Below are 16,507 nucleotides of genomic sequence, written 5' to 3' on the forward strand. Positions count from 1 at the left end.
CATAGATTAATAAATATGAATGTTAAATAAAAGTTTATGTATGGGATAAGTATGTTTTAAAGAATTCTAAAAAAATTCATGTTGCACTTTCGTATCGAATAAAATAGGAATCTGAGATTTTAAGATAAATTCATATATAACACCTAAAAAAAATTGTTCCTCTCACATTTTAAAATGAAAATTAGAAATTTAAAATTCTAAAATAATTTAGCTATTCTATATATTAAAATTCTGGAAACTATACATAGTATTGACCCTTTTAACATAACACTACACTTTAACATAGCACTACACTAGTTACGTTAAGAAATAATCTAATATTAATCATCTAATAATAAGGTATCTCAATTTTTTCAAAAAATTAATGCATAAAACTACTGTTAAAAACTGATAAATACAAACAAGAAAAAATCTCAAGTCAAAATAAATCTGAGTTTAAACTAAAACTCTGTGCAGATTTAACTATATGTATACATATTAAATAAATTAGTTACATAATTTATTCCTATTTAATAGTTAAAAACTAAAGCTTATGAGAATTAGCAGCAATAATCAGAAAATCTTAAGCAAACAAAGTTTACAATAACTACAAATTTAATCATCAGGTATAATTTAATAAACAGACATTAGTATTGATAAATACAATCTAATTATAGATTAAAAATTCATTTCTGAACGTTTTAAAACAATGCATGCCTTTCCATAACTAAAGAAAAAAATTAGATGTAGGTTAAGAATATGTAACAAATTCTAAATAAAATAAGGCATTATTATAAACATGAAACAAGAGTTAAAAATAGTACTGACGCTTAAATTTTTATACATCAAAATTAAAGATAACCATTTTGAAACTTTTTTTATAGCATTTAATGCACTTAACTCGTAAAATCTACTGAATACCCGGTATAATGAAAACTACATAAATTAGGAATATGTCCCTTAGAAGCGCTATATAAATTTATTTATTTCAATAATTAACTAAAAATCTTGCCGTCTTAAATTCACATAGGAAATGCCATTGAAATGGTTCGTTCGAAAAAATGTTTGGAAAGCAATTGGAAGGAGGCGGGGTGAAATACGTCGTCACTGTCCCTGTCTATTTGATGGAAAAAAATTTGATTTTTCCAACCTACATAGGTGTATATGCCCCCTTAAATAATTTTTAAAATATTTTATTTCTTTTGTTTGTCTTTGGAAATGAGTGTGTTTGAAAATGAGTGTGAGATAAAAGAAAGCAGAAAACAAATTTACGGATGCGGTGCAAAAGCAAAAATGCCTTAAAAATAGATATACAATTAACAGCTTAACAATTTAACAGCTAACAAAAATTCGCTAAGAAGAAAAGAATAAAAAACAGTGCTTTTAGCTTAAATCATACAAAATAATTTTAAAAATATGCTTGGTAAAAAAAATATGTAGCAAATTACATTTCAGGGCTGCGATCTATGAGAAAAATTTGGTTAATAAAAATTTTTTTGGAAAATTTTATTAACAAAACCCTTAATAGGAAGAAAATTTAATTAATAATAGAAAAAAATGAGAAAATATAAATTTTAAATAAATTAAAAACTTAAAATTAAATCGCAAAAATAAAACATTCAAATAGGCAATTCTTGTAGATTTAAACCACAGACTTAAATTAGGAATAAACCATTTAGTAATTGCTATACCTTCATTCATACATCCTTTCATAACATTAAAGTCTACACATATTACCTGCATTTATCTGGGATGGTTGTTCATAAACCAGAGCCCATTCCATTCTTACAAAAAAAAGCAATTGCAGTAAAAAATAAAAATAAACTGTTTATTACACTGGACAATTAAAATTAAATAATTAAAGTTATTTAATTAAAAGCTATAATTTATTTAGAAGTTTACTTAATAAATAATTTAATTCAGTATAAAAGATCATACATCCAAAACCATTCCGCCCAGTGGCTTTAAGATTAGCTTATATTTAGTTCCTACCTTAAAAATAAATCAGAGCTAATTCTAAAAACAGAAAAAAAGATATTTAATTAGAAAAAATTAATGTTCTAAAAGGTTTTAAATAATTTATTAATGAAATTGAAGAAATAAACTAGGAATATGGCTATTAATTAAATCTGTTTTAAATTTATCAGTTCCTTTTAAAAAAATCATTAAAGTTTGAATTATTTCTGTAAAACCTAAGAATCTGATTGGTAATAATTTTGGAAAAAACCTTATATGCTAAGTTAGAATTAATATCAATATTCCTTTTAAGTGGAAAGTTTAAATCATTTCTTTAGTAAAAAAGTTTAAAGGTAATTTTACTACCTTCATTAATAATAAGAGTTAAATCTAAAAAATTTGCTAAAAAATTTCTAATATTAGTTTTATTAAGAATTAATTCACTTAGATAAATTTGTTTAGTTAAAATACCAAAATCGTTAAAATTAGTAACCAAAAGATCATCAATAAATCTGAGAAAGGAGGAATTAATAGGAAGATACAATTTCACGAATCTTGTAGAAAAAGAAAAAAAATTTTAATTTCTTCAGTTTCAAACCAATTTGGTGCCATGGCGATTGGATATCACGATACGGATATATCCCCTAAAATAATTGGCAGAAATACATTAAAAAAATTATTAGTATTCTTGTTATTACATTTCAAATACCTGACAAATATTATCTGATATATACTATGCATAATTGGAATACAGACCTGAGATATTTACTGACAGAAATATGACTAGAATTCCAAATTAATAATACAAATATCCTTACTTAGATTAAATATATTATTGAGAAAAATTACATAAGAGAAAATTATTAGTATTTTAGTTACAAGAATTCTAGATTCAAGATACAAATAGCCCTTTTTCCAATTAGAATAAAAGGAACATATTAGGATATAAAAAAAAATATTAGTATTTTTTTGCTTTCATGCTTATATACCTGACATTGGTTGTTTTCCTTGCTAAAATTCGACGAGAAATCACACGCAGCATACTGATATAAGAGGAAGAGCAAAATCTAAAAAAGAAATTCGATCAGTTGAATGTTTCTAAAATAATAAATTACACATATAGGCAAAATAAAAATCTTGGAAAATAAAAATAGCAATTCAATACAGACAAAAAGATAATTACGTAATACTTTATCAAGATATGACGAGCCCTTAGAAGATTACGGGAGAGTTTTCCTCAAAATACAATTTGATGCAAATTTAAACTTAACAAAACAGAACTGCTAAATAACTACTTGTAGCGTATCATAAAATGCTATAGATAAAGAGCAAAAATTATTAACTATTTTGATGTGAGTGTTTATGTAATAAAAAAATAGATCACAAGGAAAAAGTTGTTTACTTTACTTGCTTGACGAATTCCTCTTTGACGAATACGTGACGTGACTGACTCTTCTGTTACTTCATTGGATAAATTAGAGGGAGTGGTTTTGAAGAGGGGGAAAACAAAACAAATGCTCACATGACTTCTTTGTCTTTGTTCTGACACTTTTTTGTATTTACTGTTAAAAATACAGACTTTCATTAATTTTGATTACTAAAAATTTCTATTAATTCACTGACTAGAAATATCTGTTAAAAAATATATTGATACATCAATCGATGTCACATTCACTGAGAACAAGAAATGAAGTGAAGATACGAGAGACGTGACGTAATTTTGGCTGTTTTTGCGAAAATTTGAATTGCTGATTGCTAAAATTTAATCACTTCACTAAATTTTTTATATTCCTAGTAAATTATATCTTTGACTATTAAAAGAGTAAGCAATCTTTATTTTGTTTTAGTTTAAGTTCTTATATTTTTTATTATGATAAATATGCTCCTCCTTATATAAATATTCGTTATACTATTATCAAAACAAACTTTGATAATCGTCTTTCCCTATTTAACTGTTCCCTTTTTCTTATTTTAATTTCTTTGATATTTTGCCCTGTTTTTTTCCAGATACTATATCGTAATAGATCAGATTCTAATGTTGTATTTTATTTACAGAGTATGCTTAAAATTCCGATAGTAACGGATTATGGCATTTCGCGCTTATTTTAACTGAAAAGATCAAGGTACAAAAAAAATTATGTCAGAGTTCCATTTGTAACTTTTCAAGTAAATAGTTATGTAAAAATGTTTGTATTTATATAAATTCATATTTGTCAACTAGAAAAATGTAATTAATGTTTCAGAGTACATAACTTAATGTTTCTCTAATCAGAATATATTTATTATTTGCATGCAGCTTTTTTTTTTTACAATATTTGTCCAAACATAAAAAAAAATTTTAAAAAAAGAAATCGAAAACTACATTATAAGTCGGAAAATTCCTGCCTTTTGCTATAACAAGAATAGAGAATCTTAATAGTATTTCTGTTGAGACAATATCTTCGTTAAGGTACCAATGGGTTTTTCTTAACTAAAATATTTGGTGGCTGTGTTTTATTCCTTTCAAGTTTGTTCCCTTCTGGGATTTTTTTTTTATATTCCTTGCATATACTATTTCTAAGTTGGGGGAATATTTCCATATCTTGATCTGTCACGCCAAATGCTATAGTCAATGGACCAATTGAGTTTTAAATTTGTAAATTTTAAAATGAAAAAAAAGAACCTGTAGGTTTGCCCAGGGTTGGCTACGAGTTATACCTTTTCAGTTGGTCTTTTTCTGTTTGTTTTTTCTTAAATTATTAGTTTCTCACTTGCGCTGCCCGGAAGTTGCCTTATTCTTCCACAGATTAGGATACAGAGATCTTCCCCCTAGGGGAGGAGGTTTGTCAAAAATATTTAAATTATTTAATTTAATATTATTATATATAATTATAATAATAATATATATAATTATAATAATAATATATATAATTATAATAATTATATATTTATATTTATTATTAAATGTTTTTATTATTTATTTATTTTTTTAAGATAGTGTATTTTTTTTTTTTTGCTATATGTTCAGAATTGAAGTGTGAAATCAAATATATAGTCAAATGTTATGTTTAAATTATTGAACAGGAAAATAGTGTGTAAATCAAAACATTGATTTGCCTCCAGAAACTGCAAATTAAATTTTATCAACCTCCAAATCCACATAAACCCATTATACATGCAAAAACTAAATAAATAAGAAATTATACAATTAATGGATTTTGTACTCTTTCTCTCAACAATTACTTTTAATGTTCTGATTTTGTTCTGAATAGTACTCAGAACAGAATTAGAATTATTTTGTGCTAGTCGCTGCTTATTTACCAATAGGAAAACTTAATTGGAGTGTTTTCTCTCTAAACAGTAAAATAATATTTCTCGATTTCATTCAAAGCAGGTTGTTTATTACATCCTACAGTAATATTTATTTAAAACCCTGGTGGATTAAAGAAACTCTTTTGTGATATAAAAATTCACATCACATGATATAAAAATTTTAAGTCAATGATAAAGTTGTGTTGGCATAAAAGGAATTTTGGGTTACATGTTTGTTGGTCTTTCTATGGCTCAATTCATGAGAAAACCATATTGACAAAAATGTCCAAAGTGTTCACCAATCTACACAACTAATAAATGTCCACAGGGAGTAAAAAATAAACACCAGGCACATTTTGTATTAAAAAATGTTTTGAAATTAGTAAATTGTAAGAAAAATATCATTACTGTCCCTTATATATCACCAACACATATTTCTGAACTTTTTAAGTAATATACAATATTGCGACAGTGCTACAAAAATAAATGCAATACATATTCTGATATAGTATGACTGTCTGCTTAAATATGCATAATCAATATTCTCAGTAATCTAAACTTCACCTTAAAAAATCAGTAGCTAACTTTATTAATTGTAAAACTGTTTCCTGCATTTTCTTCTAAGAGATTGCTAGCGAGGGGGAAAGTATTGATTTATACAAAATGTAATTACTTTCTATAATTTTGTAAAATATAGCTAGTTTAATTTAAAGAAATGAATTAGTTTTTTATCTATTTGGCTAAAACTATGACGTAATTACTGTCCCTAAGTAAAATGCTCATAAAGGGATCAGTAATTACCTAAGAGTCTTTTTAATTATTTGAAAAAGTTTTAATGTGTTTGATTTTTTTCAGTTATGTTATTATATATTTATTTTCGTTTTTGTCAGTTTTCTAGCAATAAAAAAATAACATTATTATTTGACAATAAGAATATTATTAGTAAACATAAAATTGCAAAATTTTAAAATTTAAGAACAAATTTGTGAGTTGTTGTTAATATTATTGAGATAAAATCAAGATAATTTTACTAATGTTAAGATTGTTGTGAATATATTCTGACGCATGAAACTGATTAGCCCAAAAAATTTTCAGTTGAATTTTCTTTTTTTAAATTGAAAGTTTACTTCATATTTTTATGCTCCTCTTTTACTCTTATTAAGAATTGTATAATTTAGAATGTCTATACAATCAGTTTTAAGTTATAATTTGAACAACATTAATATCTGAATTTTGTAATTTTGCTTCTTTTGTCAGTTTTTATTTAAAAACTGTGAGCATAAGAATTTGGTTACTTCAAATAAAATGTAAGTGTCAGAGAAATTTCAACTTTAGTTAATCATTGACATTTTTTAATTTTGATACATTGTATAAGTGGTAAGAGGATCAAACATAATACTTCTACCAGAGTAAAAAGTTAACTGCAGTTTTACTAGGTTGTTTGGATGAAAAGTTTTGTTGATTTATCGTGCAAGATATATAAAAAAGGAAATTATGCGTAATTTAGAAATGCCACAGTGGCAATTTTTTTCTTTTCTTATTTTTAACCATAATTACTTTAACAATGTTTTAAAATATAAATCAAACAGTATCTAATTGCAGAAATGTTTTCCCTGTGGTCCATTAAATATATAAATACCATGTTTCTTCAAAATCCAGGAGGCAGAGCAAGTTTTAGAAGGGCCTTAATAGAGTTACTTTAGTTATAACTACCTTTTATTAATTAAAGTTAAAAAATTTCTTTAACATCTTGAAGTTTTGAATTTTAATGTTATGAACTGCTTATTATTTGAGTTTCTTGAAGTGGATTATTAGGAAATTTTTACAATTTCTTACTTTGGAGTTCCATAAAAAGGTTCAAAGAGTTAAGTTAGTTTATTTTTTTAAGATGATGATTTTTTTAAACATTAATTATGTTTATATCAGGGTTGGGTTTTTGACGTCAAAAAGTGGTTTTTGACATGACAAGGGTATAATACTGGTTTAAACCGTCAATAACCCGTCAAAAATGTCAAAAACTGAAGTTTGCCAAGAAAATATATAAACTTCAAAACTACCAACAGTTGCCATGCATTATATTGAAATTTAATTATACTATAGGTAATCAGCAGGTTTTAAAATGTTTTTTAATTAAAATTAAGGTAAAATAACAGATTTAAAATCTCAGAAATTTATATTCAAATGCATGTGCACAAAAATTGTGCCTAAAATTTTTTTAAATATTTATATTTTGAAAAAAAAAAATTTTTTTTTTGATACTTAAGAAAATTAAAAGTTTATTACTATGCATTTTTGACATATAAGGAACATATAACTAATATTTATAAGGAACTTACAAGTTATGTTGTATAAATACAAACTTGATACAAGTGTATGAAAAAAAAAAATTTATGTTATACCGAATATCTCTATTATCCAGTATGTTAATTTGAATTTAAAAGTAGTTATATTTGGGAATAATGATAAATATAATTAATATTGTTTATTATATTTATTTATAATTATTACACTTATCATTTTAAAACAATTTTTAACTCTTAATTTTTTTTCCCCCACTTGTATTAAGAATACAAATAATGCATATCTTGAAAGCAAGACTATATTAGACAAGACTATTATTCAACAGCTGAATATTTAGATATTCAACAAAACTATATATAATATTCAGCAAAATGAAATTCACAAGTATTTGGATAAACTAAATTTTCAGCATAGTAAATGAATAGGCTAAATATACTGTAAATCGACACTAACTACTCTGTGTATTTAACAGAAAGCACTTAAATTTGTATTGTCTTATGTTAAAAAGATTATTAAGAAGATTTAAAAGAATATTAAAAAAAATTTCTTTAAAAGATGTCTAATGTAAAAAACTGCTAATGTTTATCTTTAAAAATGTCTAATTTTTAGTATAATCTATACTATACACTAAATTTGGTTATAAATAAATTTCTTAATAATATCACTACAGATTTTCAATAACACATGAAAATGAATACATAATATTACAAAAGATGTGAGCTTTCAAAAGTACAAGATTTTGGTTACTATTCAAAATATAAGTGTTTCTTCAAAATGTTAAATTTATTTTTTCTACAACATATTTAGAAACACTATCCTTTATAAAAAATATATAAATTTTATGCATTAATTAAATTTCACATATGAATATAGGTTTTCGACATTTTTGACAGTGAGGTTTTTGACGTGACGGTTTAAACCATGGTTTAAACTGTCAAAAACTGTCACATGTCAAAAACCTGCCAACCCTGGTTTATATGCAACAATAATTTATAATGTATTTATTATTTTGGTTATTTTTATGATATTCGAATAAAATGACAATGAATAAAGAACTAGTAAAATTAGTAACAAAGATTTCCAATATCAATGTGTATTGAGCAAATTACGAAAATGATATGCATTTAAAAAGTAATTTCAAAGTAAAATAACCAAAGTTATGAATAAGGAATTGCATTTCTCGGATTACCATTCTCAACAATAATGACTCTTTTTTGAAAACCATAGTTCAGCTTATTTTGTTCATTTTCGGCTTACGCTCCATCAAAGATAATTTAAAAGCTAGGCTAGTAACCGTTCGAGATATGTGGATTCAACTGTATAACATAGCTTTAAAATAATTATTGATGATGCAATAACAAAATTTTTTTCTTTTACATTAAATATTTTGAAAGTAATTAGTATTTGATTTTCAATGATATATGAACAGAAGCTGTGAAAGACCTTTATTTATAAAGTAAAGACCTGGTCAAAAAAAAAAAAAAAAAAAAACATTTTCAGTTGTATTTGCATGACCAGAAAAATAATAATAATAACTGACTAACTCTAGAACTGCTGTTCTAGAGTATTGTTGTTACTTGAGTCATAATTAATAAATGCATAAATTTTAGCTTTGCCTTATAATTTAGATTTAACTTTTACTTATTCTTATAATTCTTTAACAGGTTTAATATTGGAAGTAAACAAAATATATTGCATTCCTCTATGATTACAAAGAAAGAAGCATGGAGTCCCTTGAAAAGAAAATAACTTTAGAAAGTATTGAAAGTGAAGAAATTAAGAATGTCAGGATATTTTTAAAAAAGTTCTATATTTTATGGGATGAATTTGGAATAGATGAAGAGCAAACTATTCAAAGGGGAAAAGCTGTATGGAAGCATCTTTGGACACTCCTGGATGATATATACAGAGAAGAAATTAGCTTTTATGAAGACATTAAAGAACGTGTACAGAATTATACAAAGAAGATAAATGACCTGGCAAAAATTTTATCTGTCACTCCTTTAGAAGAGAAGAGTGCTTCTTTAATAAAGAAAGAGGAAAACTTGAGACAAGAACTTGATAGCTTAACAAAACTGAAGCATAAAAGAATCAAATCTTACCAGGAACTTAGAAGCATTGAATCTAAATATTGCTCGTTACTTGGTATGGAGGAACATCATCTACCTTCATTCACAGGTGTCCCATCTGAGAGTGAGCTGAAGGAAATTGATCAGCATATTAAAATGTTAAAAGATGAACGTGATAGAAGGTACAAAAAGTTTTGTTCCGTGAAAAAAGAACTAACCACTATATTAGAAGTAACAGAACTCACCCCAGAAACTGCATTAGAAAGGGATGTGTTGTCTGGAAGTGACAGTATCCCTTTGACCAATGAAACATTAAAAGCTTTGGAAGATGTTGTATCTAAAGCTCAGAAGAAGAAGATTGAGTTAGAAACACGGAAAGAAGAGCTCCTCGTAAGACTGAAAGCTTTATGGAATCGATTGAAAATAGCAGACTCTGAGAAAACTGAATTTCTTTCTAAACATGTGGATTGCAAATTATCCACTGTAAATTCTATCCAAAAAGAGCTTGAAAGATGTGAAAAGATAAAGAAAGAAAATATAAAAATGTATATAGAAAATTTAAGGCAAGAGCTTAAACACCTATGGGACAAATGTTATGTAAGTGATAAAAACCGTAATCAATTTACGTTGCTGCAGTCAGATGAGATGACTGATGAAGTTTTAGAAGCTCATGAAGCTGAGGTTGAAAAGTGGAAATCCTACTCCGAAGTTGTCAAGCATATAATAAATAAAATTGAAAAACGTAAGGAGTTGTGGGATCTTCTTTTAGTGTTTGAAAATAAGGCATCTGATCCAAACAGGTTTAAAAATCGTAGAGGAAACCTCCTTAAAGAAGAGAAAGACAGAAAGAAACTACAAAAAGATCTTCCTGCTCTAGAGAACGACATCTTTAATGAAATTGAGTTGTATGAGGCTGTTTACAGCAAACCATTCCTGTATTTCGATGGAGATTACAGAAGTTTTGTCACTAATCAATGGCAAGAGCGCATCAACCAGAAAGAAAACGAAAAACAAGAACGGCATAAACTCCGCTTGCTGCAAACCGAGAATGAAGCTGTGCTTGGAACAGCAACTCCAGCTAAGAGACCTTTACTTACGACACCCAGGTCTGCACCCAGTAAATTATTTAAAACCAATGCCGGGATGTCAGTTTACCGCACTCCAACATCTGATAGGTCTAAAGCAATACCCTGTACAACTGGTAAATCAGTACTTTCTGCAAATAAACTGGTCAAATCTGTTCGTAAATCAGGTTTTGGTCATAAATTGTTTCCACATCTATCTACGAGACCAAATGCCATGAAGAAAAGAGATCAAAGCATGGTACTGAGAGAAAGGAACAATAAAAGCAAAGTTGTACCAGATTCAACCAATGCCACAACTTATTCCCAGTTTGCAAAAGAGCTTGATTCCTCCTCCAGGCGTAGTTGTCGAAGTTCAGTTCTGTCAACCAAAAAAGTTGGTGGGACTAGAATATCACAAAATACTAGTAAAAGCAAGAGGAAAAGTGCATCTAAAACTGTCAGGCGATCACTGAGGAATACCTCTAAGACTACTACAAATCTTACACCTGCTAGAGGAAAATTGGGATTGCCTTTCTTGATATAACTCACCAAATATGAACTGAATTATAATTAACATTAGTTAAATAGTCAAACTTTTTAGAACTTTTAAACTGTTTTCATTTAATTTTTCAATTAATATTTAAGTTTTATTTAAAAAATTAGAATATTTGACCATAATAAGGGCTTGATAATGTAAATTTAAGAGTAGCATTGATTATCATTCATTTTTACTTATTTAAATTAATGAATTAATAATACTTTGAAATTGTAATTTATTTCATTGCCATTTTTTAAACGACTGTCGCTTTTACACTATAGTATTATTGTACTCTTAAAAAAACAACTAATTATAGTAAACCTCATTTATTGTTTCAAAAACTTTGTGTCAAAAATGTCACTTTATAATTTTGTACAGTTTCTATAACACTTGAGTTGCAAAATATTAGAAAAGATTGTAACTTAATGCCCTGTGCACTATTGTACATTGTTAGACTAATTTCAATTTGATGAAACAAACCAGTTAATATTTTCTGATTGACTTAGAAATTGATTTATCGTTTACTAATTACTTATTAGGATCAACTAGTTTTAGTTTTACGATTTTGTTTTCTATGTAGTTTAGTGCTTTTGTTTAGAAATCGATTGCTTTCATCAAATTTCTTGGCTTAGATAAAAGTGTACTTATCTTGTTATAATCTAATTGGTTGGGTATTTGTAAATATTTGTATACAAAATGTTTTCTCTATATTTCAGTACTTATTTTTAAATAAATGTCTTTTTATTCTTTGGTTTGTTTTGTATATTTCAAATATTTTTTACTCTTTTTGTATTATTATTGACTTGTTATTTGGTTTAATTAAATTCCATTTACTTTTGCAAAGCAAAGTAAGAGCTGTTGTGTAAGTGAACATTAATTGAAGACATATTTCACAAATTTAAATAAAGAATATTTTTATCGCAATGTCCCTTAATTTTGGTGTCATAATATTAATTAACATTAACTGTTAACAATGCATAAATTTATTGCAGCAAAGGTTACATTTTATTTTAATTTTTAACGTGCATCCTGCAATCAGACTTTTCTAAAATGTGGGGGGGGGGGGTTTCATGAAGAAACTCAATTTTGCATTTTTTCATATATATTCTGTGTGCATACATATATGTACTAAATATAATAATGAGTTATAGTATATACTGAAAAAAAATATTGCTTGATTATTACCAACGTTTTTATAATAGAAATGGTTGTAAAAATTACTATTACAGTCATTTTTCTGCTTTCTAAGTATATGATGGATTACATAAAGATGAAGTTACTTAAATGATACTTAGTAAAATGTAAACCGTAATATGTTTGGTGATTGGCTTTAAATAAACAAATTTGCAATAAGTTAATGAATGGTATTTCTAAAAGCATTGCATATTTTTATTAAATGAGCATCTTTTTGCAGCAAATGTTATGTTTATTTGTATTTTTCAATGTATGAAATTTTTATATGTTACACAATCTGTAAAAAGTTATTCTTTATTATACCTTTTGCTTTTGAAATGAATGAAAAAATAATAAATTTTAAACATTTGTTTGCTAAGCATTCATTATCTGTTCACTACATAATCAAAAATTTTTTTGGTAACTAACAAAGTTTATATAAGGAAAAATATTAGCAACCAAAATAAGATTAGCAAATATTAAATAAAATACTAATTTGGTACTCATAATATATTGTGGGGAGAGTAGTTACAGACCATGTCAACCTTCATCTATGAAAAGGTACCCCAACATAGCGTCGAGTTAACATGTCTTATATACTAGTGAATGATGTTAAACTTTTGTAGTGGTAGTTACGCCACAGTACTCCCCCACCAGAATTTTGTCAGAGATATAATTCGATGAACAGATCTCACTAGTTGCTGTACTTGTGAAAGACCGGGAGAGAGTCACCGGATTTTTGTTTATATATTTAGTTATTCGGCAAGAAGTCTATTAAAATAGGTAATTTTAGAGGTGGGGGAATGCTATTCTTTCTCATCCTTGAAGATATACATCAAGTAGGAAACTTTATTCTGTTATGGACAATTAATATGTTTTATATGTAAATAAAGTAAAAGTAGAAAAAATATTTTATTTCCAATTTTCACTCTATTTTCTTCCGAAATAGTAATGAGGGGACGAACATAGTGTTTCGCCCTTCTGGATTTTCAAAGCGCTCAAAAATAATAAAAATTTATAACTAAAAAAAATGTCATCTTTGAATCTATTTTCCGAATAGAAAGCTTTATTTTCTTCTGAAATAAAAGTGAGGGGGTGAAAAATTTGCTTTTCATCTTCTGTAATTTAGACATTAATAGAATAAAATCAAGTAAAGTTGGAAATTTAACAAGAAAAAAATTATTTTGTTTCATAACTTCGACGATATTTTCCAAATAGAAAACTTCATTTTCCTCTTAAATTAAAGTAAGGGGATGGAAAACTTATTTTCTTCTGATATAAAGTAAGGAGGGCTAAAAAAAACTTTGTATCTTCTGAAATTTAGACATTTGAAATAATATAGTCCAGTAAAATTGTTTTGTGTTTGTTTTGTTTTTTTAAAAAAAAAGAACTTTGAAGCTATTTTCTAAAAAGAAAATTTTATTTTCCTCTTAAATTAAAGTGAGGGGGTAAAGAATATACTTCACCCCTTCTGAATTTGTGACATTCGCAGGAATAAAGTCGAGTAAAATTTATATTTAACTCTTATTTTCGACTTTAAAGCTATTTTCCAAATCGAAAACTATATTTTTCTTTGAAATTTAATTAAGATGGAAGATAATGTGCGCTTCCCCTTCTGAAAATTTCACATTCGCTACAATAAAGTAAAATAGAATTGAGAATTTCAGAAAAACAAACTACTTTTTTTTCCAATTTACTAGCTATTTTCCAAATAGAAATCCCCCCCAAGAAAAATACTTCGGTTTTGTTTCAATTTTTTTCTACATATTACAACTTTTAACTAATTAAAACTAAAACACGAGAAGAGGAGCAGATCATTAAAAAACATAACAAGAGTTTAGAAAACTAAAATAAGTACCACTGTTTTGCATCCTCACTGAGACTAATAGATATAGTATTTGAAAGCATCTTTTGACTGTGGGTGGTATGAAGGTGTTAAAACCTTCATACCACCCACAGAGTTGACCCACAGTTATCTGACTCCTCTAAAGATAGCCATCTCCTTTTACACCATGGGAAAATGACCTTTTCCTTCTTTAAATTGCCGTAATCATTTTTATGACCCTGGGCTCTTTTGTGCTTTTATAAAATGTCCTATATTTACAGTACCATCTATATGTCCCTCAAGTTGTCTTAAACTAGCAATTATCTAGATGTTCTAGGAAAACAGATGTAAGCTTTTTGGGTCCATCCAAGGGGATGACTCTTGTCGACATATACTTAGGTCGACCTAAGGCCTAAAAAATCTCTTGACAAAATGATCATTTTGTCAAGAGATTTTTTCTGAGACAAACGTAAAACGTTGCAGTTAAATTCCAGTTTTTAACTCATTTAATTGAGTCATTTAAATGAACCATTTTTAATTCAGATATAAATTTTCTGTTACCTTTTGTTTTGTTCAATTTTTGAGATTAAAATTTAACTCTAATTAAGAGTTATTAAAATTATTTGCAACTTCCTTTTTTTCAAACATAAATCGTGATAACAATAATTACCATTCTTAATACAAATTTTCTTTGGAAAACAGGAAAACCCAAAGTAAATTTATTTATAAGGAGGTAAGTAAATGTTTGCATTCATTTAATACATTTAAATTTTATATTTATATACTGTTAGAATTCTTTTATAAGAATGGTATCATAAAAAGTGCTTTTTTTTTATGTTCGTGTATAAAATTTGATTTGTATAGTACTTTAATTGATAATTTTACTGTTTATTGTGTGCATGGATTTTGTTCTTATTTTATATTTTTTTAAATTATTAAGACCCTTAAATTTTTAAAATTGGAACTTCGAATTTTTCGGGTTTTTAACAACTTTGTTTTTCTTAAAAAATAAAATGCATTCTTTATTTTATATAAAAAGAAATAATATTTAATTTATTAAAAAAACGCATTTAATTTAATAAAGAAGCTATGAACATCAGCTTAGAAATCCGTAGCAATTAAAATTCATTGCCATGACAAACCATTAAAAGGAATTTTTTTTAATTAGCAAATATGCTTTGACTTTTTCTCATTTTTCTTTCATAAAAAAAACTATTACCCTTTTTTTCATAATTTTGCCACATATGATTACATGGCGTCATGAGTACATAGACCAAATATTCAAGAACGAATTCTTTTCAAAATATAGCTATATTTTCTAGGGACCTGTCCATATAGGAGTAAGGCAACTTTGTTTTTGTTAATCGATGTATATAGAGAAAAAATTTCCGTATATTGTTTCAATTAGGACTTTTTAAAATGTTGATATATGTGCCGATAGAAAAAAAAAATCTATAATTTCCTTCAGTTTCCATAACGCGCGCGATCAAAAACTTTTAGATTTGAAACTAAAATATAATTTTCATTTTTATAATGGTTTTGTCTTGAAAAGACCATCCTAACGGTATAATAACCGATTTCAACAGGTTTATGAAATTGGTATTTTATGATTAACATTATATTTAGAGGAAACAGATTCGATTTTCTAACCCCCGTAATATAGGAGGTAGCTGTAATCTGGGAAATATGGTCACAATAGTTGGGTCGGGTCAGCTATCCAAAGTTTGGACCCCTAAATGCTATATTTTTTCTTCTTCTTCTTTTTTTTTTTTGTATTTCACTACAGATTGAGAGCTTTTTAAAGGAATTGAAAAATTTTTGCACACGATTATAAAATTCTTTTATCTAAAGATAATTTCATGCGAAAAATTAATTTTAGTAAATATTTATCATTTTTTATTTCATAATAGTTTGATGTTGTTAATCATTTACGTCGCACTAGTGCTGCACAATAGACTATTAGCAACGGTCTGGGAAACATCCCTTGAGGTTTGATCCTCTGCAGAGGGGATGGCACCCTCGCTTCGGTAGCCCGGCGACCAGCACGCGAAGTCGAGCACTTTATGGTAGAACAGTTTAACGAGGACCAATACCGCACACCCTCGGTCCATACGCAGATTGATTCAAATGGTCACCCACTCGCACACTGATCGCAGCCAGTGATGCTTTTTTTTTTTTATCATTTTAAAGTACCTAATTCCACATGGAAAATACAAAATTTGAGCGTAATTGGTTGATTAGTTCTTTAGAAATCGTGTTTTATAAGTGCGACTTTTTTAAAATTTAATTTCTCAAGATTAATCGATTTCGC

General features: G+C 26.9%; 2 protein-coding genes across 6 annotated transcripts in view; one reads left to right on the forward strand and one right to left on the reverse strand.

The window, feature by feature from the left end:
* Acadvl (Acyl-CoA dehydrogenase very long chain) overlaps positions 1-3,447 on the reverse strand; it is a 26,511-nt gene extending 23,064 nt beyond the window's left edge. The window contains exons 1-2 of one of the 5 annotated variants that reach the window (XM_043047544.3): positions 3,338-3,447; positions 2,925-3,002 (exon numbers count right to left, since the gene is read on the reverse strand). In XM_043047544.3, coding sequence (XP_042903478.2) covers positions 2,925-2,977 — 53 coding nt within the window. In that variant the 5' untranslated portion in view covers positions 2,978-3,002; positions 3,338-3,447. Of the gene's footprint in view, positions 1-2,924; positions 3,003-3,104 lie in introns of all 5 variants that reach the window. The other 4 variants (XM_043047543.3, XM_043047545.3, XM_043047546.3 and 1 more) reach the window with 4 other exon arrangements.
* On the forward strand, positions 3,420-12,753 carry LOC107450300 (protein regulator of cytokinesis 1). The gene is made up of 2 exons (XM_016066062.4): positions 3,420-3,757; positions 9,192-12,753. The coding sequence occupies exon 2, from the start codon at positions 9,252-9,254 to the stop codon at positions 11,202-11,204; it is 1,953 nt and encodes a 650-aa protein (XP_015921548.2). The 5' UTR covers positions 3,420-3,757; positions 9,192-9,251; the 3' UTR covers positions 11,205-12,753.
* The last annotated feature ends 3,754 nt before the right edge of the window (positions 12,754-16,507 follow it).

This window comes from Parasteatoda tepidariorum, chromosome 8 (assembly GCF_982258835.1).
Source record: "Parasteatoda tepidariorum strain Cologne lab strain chromosome 8, Ptep-v5.0, whole genome shotgun sequence".
NCBI lineage: Eukaryota > Metazoa > Arthropoda > Arachnida > Araneae > Theridiidae > Parasteatoda > Parasteatoda tepidariorum.

What these genes read in the sequence shown, in the direction of transcription:
- LOC107450300 (XM_016066062.4), top strand. Translation starts at nt 9,252, where the DNA reads ATGGAGTCCCTTGAAAAGAAAATAACTTTAGAAAGTATTGAAAGTGAA.